This window comes from Eubalaena glacialis, chromosome 7 (assembly GCF_028564815.1).
Source record: "Eubalaena glacialis isolate mEubGla1 chromosome 7, mEubGla1.1.hap2.+ XY, whole genome shotgun sequence".
In the NCBI taxonomy this organism is placed as follows: Eukaryota; Metazoa; Chordata; class Mammalia; order Artiodactyla; family Balaenidae; genus Eubalaena; species Eubalaena glacialis.
The window spans coordinates 36,241,491-36,262,566 of NC_083722.1; the positions used below are offsets into that span (position 1 = coordinate 36,241,491).

At 39.1% G+C, this 21,076-nt stretch overlaps 1 protein-coding gene across 1 annotated transcript in view; it reads right to left on the minus strand.

Moving 5' to 3' along the window:
- The window catches only part of DNAH8 (dynein axonemal heavy chain 8), a 310,762-nt gene that overhangs the window by 16,219 nt on the left and 273,467 nt on the right, over window positions 1-21,076 (minus strand). Inside the window, exon 85 of the mRNA XM_061195092.1 lies at window positions 2,931-3,087. Coding sequence (XP_061051075.1) covers window positions 2,931-3,087 — 157 coding nt within the window. The remainder of the gene's footprint in view (window positions 1-2,930; window positions 3,088-21,076) is intronic.

Consider the following 21,076-nt stretch of genomic DNA (forward strand, 5'->3'; position numbering starts at 1 on the left):
CAAGAACTCATAAAGAGATCTGAACTTTCCGCTGGCCACAGTCGAAGAGATGCCAGAATAGGAGGGGTAAGGATAGACACATGGAGTGGGAGAAAATTTGGAGTGAGGTACCAGTCCACACAATCACCAGAAAGCCAGTAAACTGTAGCATTCTCTGCTAGAGATGCCCACTACCTCTTCTTGAGTATTAGAGACAGATGGGCTTCAGGCTCATCTGGACCATCCTCCTCATTTTACAGAACAGGTTTTGTGGCATGGTGCTGATATTTCCTACTCAGCAATGGACACCTCTGCTTAACTGCAGCTGGGCAACTTCTAGTGTGTGAGGGAGGAGAGGGAAGCAGTGATGTAAAACTGAACACCTGGACGGGACTACCTGCGCAGGTAGAGCAAATGACCTTGAAATCCCAGTCAAACGTGCCAGTGGAGGGCCCTGACTCAGTCTGCCATACCAACCTTCATGTATTCACCTAAATTCCTGGTTCTAGAACTTACATTTTTGCAGGCTCCACTTCCCTGTTCTCATCTTGAGCCCTCCAGTGGCTAAAGAGCCTATATATCATTCTCTTTAAATCAGGACTGCTTTGTGGAAATTCACACTTTAAGGAAAAGGGAAATTATGGAAACACTTTTGCAACCGGCATTAGAAATTAAGCCCAGGTGTTGGCTACACTATCAAATCAATAGCCCGGGTAGCTTTTAGAATGCTAACAGCCCCAAACAAATCTCCTTGCCCTACTTAGGGTTTTAAAAGAGAGGCTTCCCTTGCAATAGACACATGCTTAATGTGTCTTAAAACTTAGACTCTAGAAAATCTAATTTTAGTACTGATTTTACTTTGAGTATGCTTATTGTTCCAGCCTAAAATTGTCTTTCTATTAATAAGTGAAAGATTTGCTGTAGTCTTATTTAGAATTTTTATTATGTTTCTGAAACCAGGTAGTCTTTGCTACACTAATGTTTTTAAGTCAATAGTATAATTACATTTCAATTAACTAAATTCACTTTACAGCCACATTTTTAAAAACACATCTCTTCTGTAAAATAAAGGACACTAAAAAGTAAGTGATCCTGGAAGAGGAAGCTGTTTCAGATGTCTCTTGGTACAAACTCCCTCCCATCTAGCAATCCACTTGGGGACACCCCTCACACTCAGTTCCTGCTGGGATGTTGCCAGAACAGAGATCTTGGTGAAGTGGCCCCGACTAACCCTGAACAGCTCAAATTACCCCAAGGTCTTGAAATCCTCTTCTGGTAATACCAACCTGTGGTCTAGTCATACAGAGTAAATTTTATCACACTTTCACATGCCGGTTTTTAAAATCTGTGAAGACAGGTATTATGCCTCATCTGTCTTCTGAAGATCATTTACAATGAACCACAAAAGTATGTGCTTACAATACCTATCCATTTAAAAAATATTTTCTCCCCTGACTATAAACATCTCTATGTGAAGTCATTGATTTCAGTATCTTAGCCAAATCCTTGGTACCCATCTACACAATGGAAGCAAAACTTGTTTTAAGAAGCAAGAAAACATTTTTTATTGTTGGGGGCACTCACTGCAGGTGGGAGGGCTGTAGCCCAGGTAGCCTCGGGGCTCCCAGCTGATAAGTGCATTTCTCCCAGACTTGGGGATGCAGGACAGGGTAGACACAGGACCATAGTCATACCTGCATTAGGACATCAGCCTCTCACTTTTTGGTTGAAAAGCTAAACTTGCCTCAGCCCAGCCTAAGGCTCAGGTGAAGCTCTGACCCTCAGCAGTGAGGGGTGGACGCTGAGAACAGGAGAGAGGGGGCCCTGGATGGCCAGAGGGCACGACCCTGTTTTTCTTGCGTGAAGAAGGATGGTGTATTACAGAACTTTCAGACCGTCCAGAAATTTTACCACAATTAAAGATTTATTTAGATGAGTTCTCAAAGTGCGGTCTGGGACCCCTGAAGGCCCCCAAGTACCTTTTAGGTGGGTCCACACAGTTGAATATTTTTCATAGTAATACTACGACATTATTTGACTTTTTACTCTCCTTCTCTGGGGCGTGTACAGTGGAGTTTTCCAGAGGCTACATGACCTGTGATACCACAACAGACTGGATGGAGAAGCAGATATGAGGATCCAGCTGTCTTCTATTAAACCAGACATTAAAGAGATTTGCAAAAATGTAAAACAATGCCACTTTTCTCTTTGAATGTTTTTGTTTTGGAAAATATACTTATTTTTAAAATATAAATGTTATGCTAACATGTGATGGGTTTATTAATGTTATTTCACAATAAATTAATAAATATTTTTGAAAATTTTTAGTTTACATTTCTAATATGTTAAATATCAGTAGTTATAATCCATATAAACAAGAACTATTTGGGGTCCTCAATCATTTTGTAAAAGGGTCTTGAGATTAAAAACATTTTTTTGAGAAAAACTGATGTTGATTAACAAGCAAACATCTGGGAGGTTCAAGAAGTAGAAAATTATTGCCATCCAAACTGGGTAGTGAATTCATGTAAATGGCTTGCTTTCCTATTACCTGGCTGAGTGGATTGAGAGAATGAAAAGTATGGAGGGCAAGAGACAGAAAAAGGGGCTAAATTTAAATAATGGACAAAGCAGGCTTGGGTAAGAGAGGTGGGGAGAGATTCTCAGTCCAGAGGATTAAGATATCTGGAGACCCAAAGACAGAGGAACCCAAAGATGGGGAAAGGGTACAGAAAAGGCAATTGAGAGAGAAAGTGGAGTAGAAAAGAAAAGTGCAGATTGTAATTTTGCAAGATGCTTGAGCAAGGGTAAGAAAGAGAAGACCAAAAGGTAAAAAAGAAGGATTGAGCAGAGAGAGGAAGGGACTGACTGAAACATACTGTCCCAGGGCTGTGCTCAGCCTTGTGGAACCCAAAGACAGCCCTGTGCACCAGGGGGAAAGGGTACCTCACCTCATGTGGAATGTAATCAGGAGGCAGCTTGCTCAGCATATCTTCGGATAACCTATAAACAATGGCTTCCCGGGTCTCTCCCATGCCACCTCCACTCTCTTTGGGTTGAATGTTGGTAATTGTTTCAAGAACAGCAGAAGCAGTGTTACTCTGATACCTGACAAAAAGAACTGAACTGTTCAGAATGTGGCATGGAAACGTATCTTCAGAGATAATTATCAACGTGAAAATTAAATTATGAATAACTTAAATCAAATCCAGCCAAAAAAGGGGGAAAAAGGAAAACTTTACCATCAACATACAGGAAGGAAAAAACTAGAGGTCCATTCTACTTCCTCCTATTAGGACATCAAGAACATCACAGAAATGAAAGCTCTCCATCTTCAGGGAAAGATTCCATGAAAGTCCGTAATAATCCAAAGCAGTGCTAGCCAATCTTGCTTGTAGCTAACCTCACGCTAGACAAGGAGCCCACCTCCTTTTATTCTCCCCTGCTTATGGACTGGTCCTAAGAATCTGCCATTATATGACAGTTTGTTAGCTTGAAGAGCACGGCTCATATTTCTTCACTGAATTATAAATTATTAAAATTTCCTTGGTCTTTTCTGCTTTGTTTTCTTACTTTCCCACTTGTTTTATGATTTCCAAAGTGTTCTATTGGCACCACTTATCTAAATGCAGCTACCCATCTTTAAAATTCACATATTCAATAAAGATTTACAATGCACCAGGCACTGAGCTAGGTGTTAGGATATGGTAGTGAATAGGTCCCTGACTTTGTCCCTTTCTTTAGTGGAGGAGGGGGACATTAGTCAATACCACTGTAATAATTGCTATGGAAAAGAAGAACAGGATGCTTTAAGATAGTATAGTCTCTCTCTCTCTCATTCTCACTCTCTAGCTCTTTTTTTGAATTGACCAGATGCTCTGAGGAGCACGAACTTAGTTTTGGTCCCACAGTTGCTGGGTCGACCAGCAGTCTGAACACACAGATATGGGGTGTGTGTGTGTGCATGTGGTGGTTTACTCTAGAAGATCAGGGAGGTTCTCTCTTAAAATGTCATATGTAAGCTGAGACCTGAAGAATAAGCAGGTCAGCCAGGCAAAACAGAGTGGAAGTGGGAGGCAAGAGAGGACATTCAGATAAGAGGTAAGGCTTGGAGGCGAGAAGGACTTCACTGCATTTGAGTAACAGAGACAAGGCCAGCGAGGCTGGAGCCAGTGAGTTAGAAGCAGAGATGAGGATGGAGATAAGGTCAGGGCCAGACCATGCAGGGTCATGTGGGCTGCTTTAGGCAACCACAGAAGACTTCCCAAGCAGGGGTTCAGCATGACCAGATTTAAATTTTTCTGTCTTTCTTGAACTCCTAATTTACCATCTATAAACATTTCACAGTTAAACTGTTTTGAGTTACTGTTTTGTTTTGTTTGTAAATTTTGTCTCTTGTTCAGATGTAAACCACATTTACATTTCCTTTTGTAGATGTTATAGGCAAATTTAAAAGGAATCCAACAAATGCTTGAGATTAGTGATTTGTTTTTCTGTTTTATTTCCTTGGACATAAAATAAACCTTGGTAATATGGCTATATGTATAAAAATTTTAATGTGTTTACCTTTTAATCTAGCAATTTTACACCTAAGAATTCAGTCTAAAGAGAGAATCAGACATTTTAATTTCTGACAGTACAGTGGAATTGTTACCCTGAACAACTCTCCTGAAAATAGCTAAAAATGCTGGATAAGATATGAAAAACATTACGGAACTGGCAAGAAACTAAGAAATCCAGAGGGTCAAACAAAATATACAGTGAAAACTGGAATCCAGAAACATAAGCCAGATTTTACCAAGGGGCATCAACTAAGCCCTGGTGTTCTTGCGTGTCTGTTGGGATGGTACAATGAGAGAATAGGTAAGCCATATGCCCAAGGAAGAAATAGGAAACTCCTACATAAATCTGGGACTTCATAGGGCTAATCACTTAGTATAAAAGTCAACTAGAAATAACCCACCTGTCAGAAGGGGATGGTAGGTAAATTGTTCTACCTAGCTTGGTGGGAAAAAAAAAATCTTTCCTAAGAATTCTTAATTTGTGACATTAATTAACATTCATTCATTTACTTGTGTGATTTGAAAAACCTCAAGCCAAAGATTTATTTTCAGGTGGTCCCAGGAAGACACAGGTGGCATCCGGTGGATGCAAACATGAATCTTTCCTGGAACAATATGCTTTCGACCCAAGTCTCAAAGAATCCAACAGTTAATTTCCAATAAACATGAGCTCACAGTCAGGAGTTAAAAAACTCATAGAGAAACAGGCACTGTGAGCAAGAGCCAACTAAACAAAAGGAAGCAGAACCAGACCTGCAAAGATCTCAGATAGTGAATTTTCAGATGCACATTATGTTTTTACTATACTGAAGAATAAAAAGGTGATTGAAAATATAAGTATGAAACAGGAAACTATAAACATGAATAGCATATTTGAAAAAGAGCCAGATAGAACTTATGAAAATTTTAAAAATTAAAACCTGCATTAGTTTTTTTTTATTGATGCTGTAACAAATTACCACAAAATAAGTGGCTTAAAACAACATAAATGTGGGACTTCCCTGGTGGCGCAGCAGTTAAGAATCCGCCTGCCAATGCAGGGGACACGGGTTTGATCCCTGATCCGGGAAGGATCCCACAAGCCGTGGAGCAACTAAGCCCCTGCGCCACAACTACTGAAGCCCACGCGCTCTAGAGCCCGCGTGCTGCAACTACTGAAGTCTGTGCGCCTAGACCTGGTGCTCCGTACAAGAGAAGCCACCACAATGAGAAGCCCGCGCACTGGAACAAAGAGTAGCCCCTGCTCGGCGCAACTAGAGAAAGCCCGCGCGCAGCAACGAAGACCCAGTGCAGCCAAAAAACCAAAAAACAACAAAAAAAACCCCACATAAATGTATTATTTCACAGTTCTGTAGTTAATAAGTCTGATATAGGTCTCACTGGGCTAAAATTAAGGTGAGCAGGCTGGGTTCCTTTCTGTAGGCTATTGGGAAAGACCCATTTCCTTGCTCATTTGAGTTGTTGACAGAATTCACTTTCTTGCAGTTGTTGGGACCATGGTCCCCAATGAGAGACCATTGCTGGAGGGTGCTGGCTGTCAGGTAAGGACCCTTCCTAGATTCTAGGGTCCATCTGCATTCCTTGGTTCATGGTCCCCTTCCTATATTTTAAAAGCCAGCAATGGCAGGTCAAGTCCCTCTCTTTGAATCTTTCCTCCTTGTACCATTTCATCTCTCTGACCCACTCTTCTGCCTCCTTCTTCCACTAAGAGCTCATCTGATTAAATTGGGCCCACTTGGATAATCTAGGATAACATCCCCATCTCAAGGTCCTTAACCTTAATAATATCTACAAAGTCCTATTTGTCACATAAGGTAACATATTTACAGGTTCTGAGGTTAGGATGTGGACATCTTTGGGGGAGGTGTCTACCTAATAACAGTTAGTGATGGCTTAAACAGCAGATTAGATATAGCCAAGGAAATAATTAGAAAACTGGAAAATAGATCTGAAGACCTTATCTAGAATGCTGCAGAAGGGAAAATAAATGGGAAATATAAAGAAGCAGTTAAGAGGCATGTAGGCTAAAGTAGTAAGCTCTAACATACATCTCAAAAAAGTTTCAGAAAGATAGAAAAGGGAGAATAAAAAAGAGATAATAACTGACGAAATAATGGCTGAGAATTGATGAAAGATTTAAATCCTCAAGTTCAGGAAACTCAATGCATCCTAAACAGGAAAAACAAACAAATAAGTAAATAGAAATCCATATGTAGACATATCACCATGAAAATGTTGAACATCAAAAACAAAGACAGTATCTTAAAAGCAGTCAGAGAGAAAAACAAATTATCTAGAGGGAAATGACAATTAGACTGACAGCCAATTCCTCAGCAGCAGCAATGAAAGCCAGAAGAAAACAGAATAGTATATTCTGTGTGCTAGGATAAGATAACTGTAAATCTAGAATTGTATACCAAGCAAAATTATCTTTCATGAATTAGAGCAAGGCTAAAGATTTGAACATACATTTCACCAAACAAGGTAGCTATACTTATGGCCAATTGTACATGAAAAGATGCTCAACCTCATTATTTACTAGGAAAATGTAAACTAAAACCACAATGAGATACCACTTCACATTTACAAGAATGGTTATAATAAAAAAACAGATAATAACAAGTGTTGGCAAGGATGTGGAGAAACTTAAGCCCTCATACATTGCTGGAGGGTACTGTAAAATGGTGCAGACTCTTTGGAAAACAATTTAGCACTTTCCTAAAATGTTAGGGATAGATTAATCATATGACCCAATAATTACATTCCTAGTTATCTATTCAAGAGAAATGAAAAGACATGCCCACACAAAGACTTGTCTGTGAATATTCCAACAGCATTATTCATGATAGCCAAAAGTGGAAACTACCCAAATGTCCATTAACTGGTGAATGGATAAACAAAATGTGTTATATTCATATATTGGAATATTATTCAACAATCAAAAGCAATGAAGTACAGATACATGCTACAATGTGGATGAACTTCAAAACCATTATGCTAAGTTAAAGAATCCATACACAAAAGACCACATGCTGTATGATTCAAGTTATAGGAAATGTCCAGAAAAGGCAAATCTATAGAAACAGAAAGTAGATTAGTGGTGGCCTGAGGCTGGGGGTGGGGCTGTGAGTTTATTACAAATGGGCTCAGGAATTCTTTGGGAGTAATGGAAATATTCAGAAATTAGAGAACTGTCTACTTAATATGAATGAATTTATGATAGGCAAATTATATCTCAATAAAGCTGTTTTTCAAAAAAGGAGGGCAAAATAAGACATTTTCAGATAAAAACAAAAGAGTTTACAGTTAACAGGCCCTCAGTGAAGGAAATTCTAAAGTGTATATTTCAGAAAGGAGGTTAAATATTCTGATGGAAGATTCGAGCTAGAAAAGATGGGTCAATGCATGGGTAAACATTATGGTATAAAACAATAATTATATGTCTCACTGTGGGGTTAGAAAAGAAACAAGATAAAATTAAAACCCTAAAATTCCAGGAGAGGAGTAATGTAGTTAAAGTTGCCTAAGAGTTTTAATTGAGAAGAGGGTAAAGATGTTCATTTTAGGTTTAATTAAAAATGGATGTTGGGACTTCCCTGGTGGTGCAGTGGTTGGGAATCCGCCTGCCAATGCAGGGGGCACGGGTTCTTCCTGGTCCAGGAAGATCCCACATGCTGCGGAGCAACTAAGCCTGTGCGCCACAACTACTGAGCCCATGTGCCACAACTACTGAAGCCCACGCTCCTAGAGCCCATGCTCCACAACAAGAGAAGCCACTGCAATAAGAAGTCCACGCACCACAACGAAGAGTAGCCCCCACTCGCCACAACTAGAGGAAACCCGCACGCAGCAACAAAGACCCAAGGCAGCCAAAAATAAATAAATAAAAAATAAAATTTAAAAACAAAATGGATGTTAAAATTTCTAGAGTAACCAGTAAAAGAAGAGAAACACAGTACATAACTTCCAAAGTAGCCAAGGGGGAAAATTACAATGAGAAAAATTAATATTCAGCAAAAGTCAAAAAAGAGGAAGAAGAAAAGAAAGAAAACATAGAAATAGTGGTGCAAAAAAGGCAATGTTTTATATTTATTCTTTGCATTTTACATGTTATAAATGCTAATGTATTTATTCAACATTTAATAAATCTGTTTAAAAAATAATCAGACAAATAAACAAAGATGTATGTACAAGACTGTTTGTAACAGTATTTGTAATAATAAATCCTGAACAAGCTCTATAAAAATCTATACATCCAGTAAAAATGGTGATGTAGCTCTATATTAATTGATAAGGTGGAGTTATTGAATTAAGATTATTCAATGAAATAGCATGGTACAAATCCATATGGTATAATCTAATTTTTTGTTGATAATATTGTACATATAGTCATAGAAAAAAGTCTAGAAGAGTAATTTGATTGTGGGAATTTGGTATGAGATTTTGCTATAATTATTAATTTTTGCCTTTCTATTTTCTGAATTGTTAATTTTTCTCAATGAAAAAGTATGATTTTTATAATAAAGAGTATTAAAACCATATTCATTCTGAAAAATAGAAAAAAAAAGAAGCCCCCAGATGCAAAGACCACCACAAGTGTCAAGAACTCAACAGAGATGAATCAGCAAGAAATGTTTTACGTTCCTTGAAACACATCTTAACAAACTCCTAGTAACATTTATGCCCCATAAAAAGGCCCCCTTCTGCCTTTTCTTATAGCACATGGAATGAGAGTATTACACCTCTCTCTTTCTCTTTCTTCTTCTCTAGGTGTGAATTAAACTTTTGTGCAAATCGCCTTACTAACAGGCAGAATCTTAAGGAGTTACTGCTAAAATTATCCAGGCTTCTTTGCTTATGAAAAAACTGCATTTTGAGAACAGAGGGAAATCTATTCAACTGGCCTTTAATTAGTTCATTTAGGAAACCAGCTGAAGAATGTCGGAGATGCTTTTTTTTTTTTTTTGAATATATTTGCTTTTTTTTAAAAACATCTTTATTGGAGTATAATTGCTTTACAATGGTGTGTTAGTTTCTGCTGTATAACAAAGTGAATCAGCTATACGTATACATATATCCCCATATCCCCTCCCTCCCACCCTCCATATCCCAGCCCTCTAGATGGTCACAAATCACCGAGCTGATCTCCCTGTGCTATGCGGCTGCTTCCCACTAGCTATATATTTTACATTTTACATTTGGTAGTGTATATTTTACATTTGGTAGTGTATATATATCCATGCCACTCTCTCAACTTACCCTTCCTCCTTCGCATGTCCTCAAGTCCATTCTCTACATCTGTATCTTTTTCCTGTCCTGCCCCTAAGTTCTTCAGAACCATTTTTTTTTTTAGATTCCATATATATGTGTTAGCATACGGTATTTGTTTTTCTCTTTCTGACTTACTTCACTCTGTATGACAGTCTCTCGGTCCATCCACCTCACTACAAATAACTCATTTCGTTTCTTTTTATGGCTGAGTAATATTCCATTGTATATAGGTGCCACATCTTCTTTATCCATTCATCTGTCGATGGACACTTAGGTTGCTTCCATGTCCTGGCCATTGTAAATAGTGCTGCAATGAACATTGTGGTACATGACTCTTTTTGAATTATGGTTTTCTCAGGGTATATGCCCAGTAGTGGGATTGCCGGGTCGTATGGTAGTTCTATTTTTAGTTTTTTAAGGAACCTCCATACTGTTCTCCATAGTGGCTGTATCAATTTACATTCCCACAAACAGTGCAAGAGGGTTCCCTTTTCTCCACACCCTCTCCAGCATTTATTGTTTGTAGATTTTTTGATGATGGTCATTCTGACTGGTGTGAGGTGATACCTCACTGTAGTTTTGATTTGCATTTCTCTAATGATTAGTGATGTTGAGCATCTTTTCATGTGTTTGTTGGCAATCTATACATCTTCTTTGGAGAAATGTCTGTTTAGATCTTCTGCCCATTTTTGGATTAGGTTGTTTGTTTTTTTTTGATATTGGGCTGCATGAGCTGCTTGTGTATTCTGGAGATTAATCCTTTGTCAGTTGCTTCGTTTGCAAATATTTTCTCCCATTCTGAGGGTTGTCTTTTCTTCTTGTTTATGGTTTCCTTTGCTGTGCAAAAGCTTTTAAGTTTTATTAGGTCCCATTTGTTTATTTTTGTTTTTATTTCCCTTTCTCTAGGAGGTGGGTCAAAAAGGATCTTGCTGTGATTTATGTCATACAGTGTTCTGCCTCTGTTTTCCTCTAAGAGATTTATAGTGTCTGGCCTTAGATTTAGGTCTTTAATTCATTTTGAGTTTATGTTTGTGTATGGTGTTAGGGAGTGTTCTGATTTCATTCTTTTACACGTAGCTGTCCAGTTTTCCCAGCACCATTCATTGAAGAGGCTGTCTTTTCTCCATTGTATATTCTTGCCTCCTTTATCAAAGATAGGGTGACCATATGTGCATGGGTTTATCTCTGGGCTTTCTATCCTGTTCCATTGATCTATATTTCTGTTTTTGTGCCAGTACCTATGTCTTGATTACTGTAGCTTTGTAGTATAGTCTGAAGTCCGGGAGCTTGATTCCTCCAGCTCCGTTTTTCTTTCTCAAGGTTATTTGGCTATTTGGGGTCTTTTGTGTTTCCATACAAATTGTGAAATTCTTTGTTCTAGTTCTGTGAAAAATGCCATTGGTGGTTTGATAGGGATTGCATTGAATCTGTAGATTGCTTTGGGTAGTATGGTCATTTTCACAATGTTGATTCTTCCAATCCAAGAACATGGTATATCTCTCCATCTGTTTGTATCATCTTTAATTTCTTTCATCAATGTCTTATAGTTTTCTGCATACAGGTCTTTTGTCTCCCTAGGTAGGTTTATTCCTAGGTATTTTATTCTTTTTGTTGCAATGGTAAATGGGAGTGTTTCTTTCATTTCTCTTTCAGATTTTTCCTCATTAGTGTATAGGAATGCAAGAGATTTCTGTCCATTAATTTTGTATCCTGCTACTTTACCAAATTCATTGATTAGCTCTAGTAGTTTTCTGGTAGCATCTTTAGGATTCTCTATGTATAGTATCATGTCATCTGCAAACAGTGACAGTTTTACTTCTCCTTTTCTGATTTGGATTCCTTTTATTTCTTTTACTTCTCTGATCGCTGTGGCTAAAACTTCCAAAAGTATGTTGAATAATAGCAGTGAGAGTGGGCAACCTTGTCTTGTTCCTGATCTCAGCGGAAATGGTTTCAGTTTTTCACCATTGAGAATGATGTTGGCTGTGGGTTTGCCATATATGGTCTTTATTATGTTGAGGTAAGTTCCCTCTATGCCTACTTTCTGGAGGGTTTTTATCATAAATGGGTGTTGAATTTTGTTGAAAGCTTTTTCTGCATCTATAGAGATTATCGTATGGTTTTTATCCTTCAGTTTGTTAATATGGTGTATCACATTGATTGATTTGCGTATATTGAAGAATCCTTGCCTTCCTGGGATAAACCCCACTTGATCACGGTGTATGATCCTTTTAATGTGTTGGATTCTGTTTGCTAGTATTTTGTTGAGGATTTTTGCATCTGTGTTCACCAGTGATATTGGCCTGTAGTTTTCTTTTTTTGTGACACATTTGTCTGGTTTTGGTATCAGGGTGATGGTGGCCTCATAGAATGAGTTTGGGCGTGTTCCTCCCTTTGCTATATTTTGGAAGAGTTTGAGAAGGATAGGTGTTAGCTCTTCTCTAAATGTTTGATAGGATTCGCCTGTGAAGCCATCTGGTCCTGGGCTTTTGTGTGTTGGAAGATTTTTAATCACAGTTTCAATTTCAGTGCTTGTGATTGGTCTGTTGATATTTTCTATTTCTTCCTGGTTCAGTCTCAGAAGGTTGTGCTTTTCTAAGAATTTGTCCATTTCTTCCAGGTTGTCCATTTTTTTGGCATATAGTTGCTTGTAGTAATCTCTCATGATCCTTTTTATTTCTGCAGTGTCAGTTGTTACTTCACCTTTTTCATTTCTAAATCTATTGATTTGAGTCTTTTCCCTTTTTTTCGTGATGAGCCTGGCTAATGGTTTGTCAATTTTGTTTATCTTCTCAAAGAACCAGCTTTTAGATTTATTGATCTTTGCTATCGTTTCTTTCATTTCTTTTTCATTTATTTCTGATCCGATATTTATGATTTCTTTCCTTCTGCTAGCTCTGGTTTTTTTGTTGTTGTTGTTCTTCTTCCTCTCTAATTGCTTTAGGTGTAAAGTTAGGTTGTTTATTTGAGATTTTTCTTGTTTCTTGAGGTAGGATTGTGTTGCTATAAACTTCCCTCTTAGAAATGCTTTTGCTGCATCCCATAGGTTTTGGGTAATCGTGTTTTCATTGTCATTTGTTTCTAGGTATTTTTGATTTCCTCTGTGATTTCTTCAGTGTTCTCTTGGTTATTTCATAGTGTATTGTTTAGCCTCCATGTGTTTGTATTTTTTACAGTTTTTTTTCCTGTATTTGATATCTAGTCTCATAACGTTGTGGTCAGAAAAGATACTTGATACAATTTCAATTTTATTAAGTTTACCAAGGCTTGATTTGTGACACAAGATATGACCTATCCTGGAGAATGTTCTATGAGCACTTGAGAAGAAAGTGTATTCTGTTGTTTTTGGATGTAATGTCCTATAAATATCAATCAAGTCCTTCTTGTTTAATGTGTCATTTAAAGCTTGTGTTTCCTTATTTATTTTCATTTTGGATGACCTGTCCATTGGTGAGAGTGGGGTGTTAAAGTCCCCGACTATGATTGTGTTACTGTCAGTTTCCTCTTTTATGGCTCTTAGCATTTGCCTTATGTATTGAGGTGCTCCTATGTCGGGTGCATAAATATTTACAATTGTTATATCTTCTTCTTGGATTGATCCATTGATCATTATGTAGTGTCCTCCTTTGTCTCTTGTAATAGTCTTTATTTTAAAATCTGTTTTGTCTGATATGAGAATTGCTACTCCAGCTTTCTTTTGATTTCCATTTGTATGGAATATCTTTTTCCATCCCCTTACTTTCAGTCTGTATGTGTCCCTAGGTCTGAAGTGGGTCTCTTTTAGACAGCATATATATGGGTCTTGTTTTTGTATCCATTCAGCCAGTCTATGTCTTTTGGTTGGAGCATTTAATCCATTTACATTTAAGGTAATTATCGATGTGTATGGTCTTATTACCATTTTCTTAATTGTTTTGTGTTTGTTATTGTAGGTCTTTTCCTTCTCTTGTGTTTCCTGCCTAGAGAAGTTCCTTTAGCATTTGCTGTAAAGCTGGTTTGGTGGTGCTGAATTCTCTTAGCTTTTGCTTGTCTGTAAAGATTTCAATTTCTCCATCGAATCTGAATGAGATCCTTGCTGGGTAGAGTAATCTTGGTTGTAGGTTTTTCCCTTTCATCACTTTAAATCTGTCCTGCCACTCTCTTCTGGCTTGCAGAGTTTCTGCTGAAAGATCAGCTGTTAACCTTATGGGGATTCCCTTGTATGTTATTTGTTGTTTTTCCCTTGCTGCTTTTAATATTTTTTCTTTTTATTTAATTTTTGATAGTTTGATTAATATGTGTCTTGGTGTGTTTCTCCTTGGATTTATCCTGTATGGGACTCTCTGTGCTTTCTGGACTTGATTGACTACTTCCTTTCCCATATTACAGAATTTTCAACTATAATCTCTTCAAATATTTTCTCAGTCCCTTTCTTTTTCTCTTCTTCTTCTGGGACCCCTATAATTGAAATGTTGGTGTGTTTAATGTTGTCCCAGTGGTCTCTGAGACTGTCCTCAATTCTTTTCATTCTTTTTTCTTTATTCTGCTCTGCGTTAGTTATTCCCACTGTTTTATCTTCCAGGTCACTTATCCTTTCTTCTTCCTCAGTTATTCTGCTATTGATTTCTTCTAGAGAATTTTTAATTTCATTTATTCTGTTGTTCATCGTTGTTTGTTTGCTCTTTAGTTCTTCTAAGTCCTTGTTAAACGTTTCTTGTATTTCCTCCATTCTATTCCCAAGATTTTGGATCATCTTTAGTATCATTACTCTGAATTCTTTTTCAGGTAGACTGCCTATTTCCTCTTCATTTGTTTGGTCTGGTGGGCTTTAATTTTGCTCCTTCATCTGCTGTGTATTTCTCTGTCTTCTCATTTTGCTTAACTTACTGTGTTTGGGGTCTCCTTTTCCTAGGCTGCAGGTTTGTAGTTCCCATTGTTTTTGGTGTCTGCCCCCAGTGTCTAAGGTTGGTTCAGTGGGTTGTGTAGGTTTCCTGGTGGAGGGGACCGGTGCCTGTGTTCTGGTGAATGAGGCTGGATCTTTCTTTCTGGTGGGCAGGACCACGTCTGGCGGTGTGTTTTGGGATGTCTGTGAACTTAATATGATTTTAGGCAGCCTCTCTGCTAATGGGTGGGGTTGTGTTCCTGTTTTGCTAGTTGTTTGGCATGGGGTGTCCAGCACTGGAGCTTGCTGGTCGTTGAGTGGAGCTGGGTCTTAGCATTGAGATGGAGATCTCTGGGAGAGCTCTCGCTGATTGATATTATGAGGGTTGGGAGGTCTCTGGTGGACCAATGTCCTGAACTCGGCTCTCCCACCTCAGAGGCTCAGGCCTGACACCCGGCCAGAGCACCAAGACCCTGTCAGCCACACAGCTTAGCCTTCTAAAAATGCATCAAGCATCCACTGCAAAGAAGTCTGATTGTCTCCTGTTGTAATTCATTCAGGAAAGTTTCTAGAGATCCAGTGGTGTGGGCATGTCAAGCTCTCCCTTTTATAGCCATGAATAAGTTGCTGTATCTGGCCCTTCCTTTCCAGTCCTTGCAGACTGGCTCTATTAGGTCACTCTTCTGACGCTCAGCAAGGCTGCTCACTGCTGCAGTCAGCAGCTCATTTCCCACCTTCTCCTCTGCAGTCAGGATGCCTGGCACCTCACAGGGCAAAGCCTGCAGCTGTCCTTGTTTGCTTAGTCGTGGAACTGAAACACTAGCTCTTCTCCGTTCTCAAGCCAGCTGAGTTCCCCACCTGAGATGCTTCTGTCTTCAGCATTTTTATCAACTGATTGGCAGGTAGAATCATTTTTATTGATTGATTGGCATCAGGACTCAAACCTGCATGTCCAGACAACCGCATCCTTTCCAAAAGTCGTAGCTAAGGTAACTGTAACTGCCACCAGGCTTTACATGCTGGATTTTGGGTCGGATATGGTGATTATGAGGGTCCTGTGTCAGACCAGTAAATGTTTGTAACCCAACCAGAGTTGGGGTATTAACTCCACATGACCTTTAAACATATGAATTACACAATAAGGGCAACAAGATAAAAGGTGATTTTTAACAAATGAAAATTGATTTTGTGTAATTTTACATATAATTTTAATTTTTAAATTAATTTTTGTTGAGTAGCCTCTATTCAGATGTTGCAGTTTTAGAGTATCCCAAAAGACATTTATTTTAAATGTTGAAAGATGAACATGTCAAGCACACACACAGTTGAACATATGAATAGAAAGCAAAACATTCTGGTAAAATGGCACCAAAGGCACTTGCAACCCATTCCTAACCCATTCCTGTTATCCCAGTTTTAAAAAGTCATACAAAGTATAAGAAAAATGCAAATAACTCTAAGCGGGGAAAATCCTATGAAAATAGCTGATGGGACAACAAAATGAAGTTATCAAAGGTGAAGGATCCACATGCTATTATATGCAATTTTCAGAAATCTAATTTCTATGTGATTCATAATATTCCATGATCTCATTGTAGCTTTAGATACAGTGAAGATAGAATATATGGGTGAATTGCTGTATTAGACAAGATGTAGGTGCCACCGTCACTGACATCTTACTGAGTATCATGAAATACAACATTAAATCTCTGACTTTATCATGAACTCCACGTACCCACATTTCCATTGACTCCTAGGGCTCTCTGCTTCCTAAGTCAAACAAACCCCAAGTCTAACTCATTGTTTTAATTCTCTCTTTCCCTTCACCTGAAATGTTTCTTGCCCCGTCTCCTTTAACAATGTCTTCGCCCAGCTGCCCAGCTTACGAACTCAGAGATAGCCTCCTCCTAATGTCATATTCCCCAGCGCTTCTTGGTTTCCAAGTCCTACTTCCAAACCATTTCTAGCATCCATCTAGAAAATTTCAGCATCTTCATCCCACTGCCTTCAGAACTGTCCCAAACTCTTTCCCATGACACCCAAAATCTTCAAAAGCCAATCCCTGCATTTACATCAGCCTCGAGGTCAGGTGACACCTCTCTTCAAGCCCCTCCCCCACCATGCTCTAGGCACTTTGGACTCGGTTCCCCACACACATCATACATTTTTACATCCTCATACCCTTCCTTGGATTGGCCCTTTGTGTAGGTACCCTAATCTATGTCTTTTTTTTCTCACTGAGCTTAATTGTTTTATTTATAATTGTACATATTGCAGGTGTACAACTTGATGATTTGATATACGTTCACATCCTTCCTGCTCCTTATATTCCTCTGTCCTTCTTGCTGCTGTTCCCCCACCCTCATACTGCAGTCACTTCCTCCCCACCCCTTCTCTAGCCTGAGAACTCCTGCACATCCTTTAAGGTACCACTCAGATGTGGACTGTCTCACTAGCTTACTTTGATCCCTAAGCTGGAATTTATTACTCCTTTGCCTTTGCTCTCACAGCAGAGTGTATAATCCCTCCTGATTTTAGAGTTTACCGTATCAAATTGCACAACTATTTGTCACTCATCTATCTTCCCTAATAGACAATGAGCTCCAAGGGCAAGGACTGCCTCTTACTGATATTTGTATCCCCAAGCTGGCTAGAGAGTATGTTCTCAATAAATATTTGTTTATTGAATTGAGGCCAACTGGCTTGGATTTTATTAAACCTCAAATATAAAGGAGAGCAATTCTCCAATATTTAAAGGGCATGAAAATTTAACTATTTGTCCTTCTCATGGTAAAAGTATAGTATGTTATCATTACTATCCGTTTCCTGGCACCTTTCCACATACAAAGGGAAATATATACATATACTCCTCAAAACACAGGTGAATCGGATAGATATAATTTAAATATGATTATATTTAAACACAGATCTTTAAAGTTTAAAGAGAAGAAAACGACAGTAAATTTCCATTCATACTAAGAAAATCCTAGCTCATTCTTCCTACCTGTTCTAGCTACAAATAAAAAAGGGGAAAGACCCCATATCTGGGATTCTCAGGAGCTCTCTCGGCTCACCTCCATCTTGAATCCTTTCTGGAAACACGCTCTGCACCAGTGACTGGGTGCCAACAGCGCACACCAGCATGGAAACGACCCGCTTGTTCTTGGCTGGCACTGATCACGTTCACCAGCGCTTCACGGAGGGGTTGATGGATATGCTGCTGCTAGATTTCACCTAAGAAATCACTTTCATGAGGGTGATTTTATTTTTTATGAAGTGATCTGAAAACAGTCCTCAAGCTATGGATGGGGGCACGAAGCCCTGAAAAGCTGACCCATTTTGCATAAGAACTGGACAAGCTCTCCAGATCGTGTCTCCACCGCATATTTTATTAGGCACAGAATGCCAGGGCTGTACAGCTTACCTTTCTTTTTTCCACAAGGTGGTTTTCTGTTTGCAAAGATAGGAAAGGCAGAAGCCTAGTTAGCTAGCTATAATGGAAAATTGTGAATATCTCTATGTGCCTCAAAACCCAAGGGCTTTCAAGAAAACAGTCCCCATAGACACTCTTAGATGAAGAACAGGAACTATACTACTCCATGAGCTTTGGTCCCGAGATACTTCTAGAAGAAAATCTCTCTTTGGAGTAAATATGGGAAGAGGCTCATATTGGACTTGCAGCTTTATGGTTTGGGGGAGATGTCTAAGTCATCCCTGTTGGGTGGGATAGTTGGGGTCAAGAATAATAAAATGCAAACTAACTAAAAAACAGAACGGTGTATAAAATAAACAATTAACCATCTAATGAGATATTAGTGCACTATCATATCCAAACCAGCCTAGATTTATATACCTCTTCACACATGAAATATCAATGAGCATAAATTTTTTAATAAAAATCTGAAGCTCAAAAGTCAGCTAATACTAAAAGGAATACAATTAAATTCATCCTGCATAGAAATGAATATAAAAGTTTAATAAGACACTTGCTAAATTTCAGAAGGTAGAAAAATATGCATAACTGCTAATGACTAAAAGTGAAAATAAATAACTGTTTTCGACACTGAGGTAGTTGAATGTGCAGAGCCCTTGGTACCTTATAAATCTAGATAATAAAATGTGAATAAACTATGCATTTTTATGGTCCCTGTCACCAAGGTATCTAAGCTCTTGGGAGAGATTTTACTTATTTTAAAGCATTTATTCAGATGGATTTCCCCCCTCTACTTCAGGGATTCTGCATTCTTAAGCAAGGATCGAGGAGAAGGACTTGTGGTCCCCTTCCCCAGATTTCCCTCTTCTCTCAAATTTATGGATGCTAACTTCAGAGTGCAGATTCTGATCAGCAGGAACAGAGGGTTCTCCACCACGGCCCAATTATAGCTGGTGGGCCTGACTGGAAGCCCCACTGTTGAATGGGGTGGACAGTCAGGAAAATTAACAAGGATTCTTCTAGCTGAGGACATTCATTCACACAGATTTAGCCAGTGAATCTTAGAGAGGTCACCCCCCTCTCTGGCTTCAACTGTTATCTCTGCACAAATGCGCTCAAACCTCTCACCTGGGCTCCAGTCCACGTGATGATACACTCTATCCCCACTCAGATACATCCCACTGTCTTTCCCAACTCAACAACCCAAATGGGACTCTGTAATTCCCCCTCAAATGCACTCCTGTTCCCAACTCCTCCACCATCCCAGCTTCCAGACCAGCAATAACAAGGAATCCTTTAGTTCTTTCATTTCACATAGAAGTTGGAGAGTCACTTCTCCCCGGAGTGGGAAGGGTGTAGCTGGGAGGAGAGCAGGGGTAGGTTTTAGCTGGGAAGCTTCGTCCGTTATTGCTTACTGCCTCCTGGTGGCTGGTGGGGGAACAGCGAGGCGCTGGAGCACAGCCCTCAGAGAAGGCGGGCTCAACTGCCAGGAAGAGGGAGGCTAGGATTACAGTCACCACGTACTTGAGAGACCAGAGGAAAGAAGAATCAAACCTAGGACAAAACTCACTCAGAGGCCAAGAAAATGACCAAACATGGAGCTTCCGAACAAAGGCTACTACCTGAGCAGGAACCAGAAACGGGGTAAGGTCCCTGGAAAGAGGGGAATCCTCAGGAAGACCCTAGGACACACCAAGGGGGAAGTTAAGAATGAAGAGAGATCAGAGGAAGGTCACAGGTCTTACAGGCCAGCTAGTTATTTCTAGCAGAAATAATCCTCATTTGAAGCAGAGGTACAGCACTTTTTACTTGACCTCACTTGGTGTGATGAGAGATTGCAAGATCCCAACACTCTACTTTGGGAAAAGACAGCTTATGGCATCTGTAGCATGCCTGCCAATGATAGCATGTAAGTCTTTGGACAGAGCTGTGAAGAGAGACTTGCCAAAGGACAAAGAAGGCTCGCTGTGCCCTCTCTATCCAGCAGGCAGCAACAACAAATAGATGAAAACCACAGAAGATTCTCAGCCATTGCTCTATATTCACTAAAGCCTATCAGTCCCCTTGTGGGACTGGTCCTGCAGTTTCACTCTAGCCTCTCCACCCCGTCATCATCCTTAGTCTCTGCCGGTATCGTTGCACACCTGGGTTTATTCACAGGGTCTCCAAGATGGTATCTTAGTCCAAATAGTCCTTAAGTATAGGAAAATGTGCTCAATTTCACTTAAAATAAGAGGAAATAAGTTAAAACTATGCCGAGATGCCATTTCTCACTTGTCATATTGGTGAAAAGTAAGCTTCACCAACACTCTGTTGATGAGACTGTGAATCATATTGTTGATTGTGTGACACTGTGCGTGCCATATTGTTGGTGAGAGTGCAAAACAGCATAGCCTTCTGTAAGGGAAATTGAAAATATTCATTAATCCTTGATCTAGCAATCCCACCCATAGCAATTTACCCTGAAAAATACATCTCCAATAATATGAGAAACCACAAGCATGAGATTATTAATTGAGGAATTACTGGAGATAGCAAAATATTGGGAACAACCTACATGCCCACCCATGGGAGAATGGATGAATAAACTATGATGCATATGAACAATGGAAGAGCAAGCAGCTGTAAAAAAAAAATCCAGGCATACCTGTTTTATTGTGCTGCGGTTTACTGCACTTCAAAGATACTGCAGTTTTTACAAATTGAAGGTTTGTGGCAACCCTGTGTCAATCAAGTCTATTAGCACCATTTTTTTCCAAAAGCATTTGCTCATTTCATATCTCTGTCACATTTTGGTAATTCTCACAATATTTCTAACTTTTATTTATTATTATTATATTTGTTATGGTGATCTGTGATCAGTGACCTTTGATGTTACTACTATGACCTGCTGAAGGCTCAGATGATAGTCAGCATTTTTTAGCAATAAAGTATTTTAAATTAAGATATGTACATTGTTTTTTAGACATA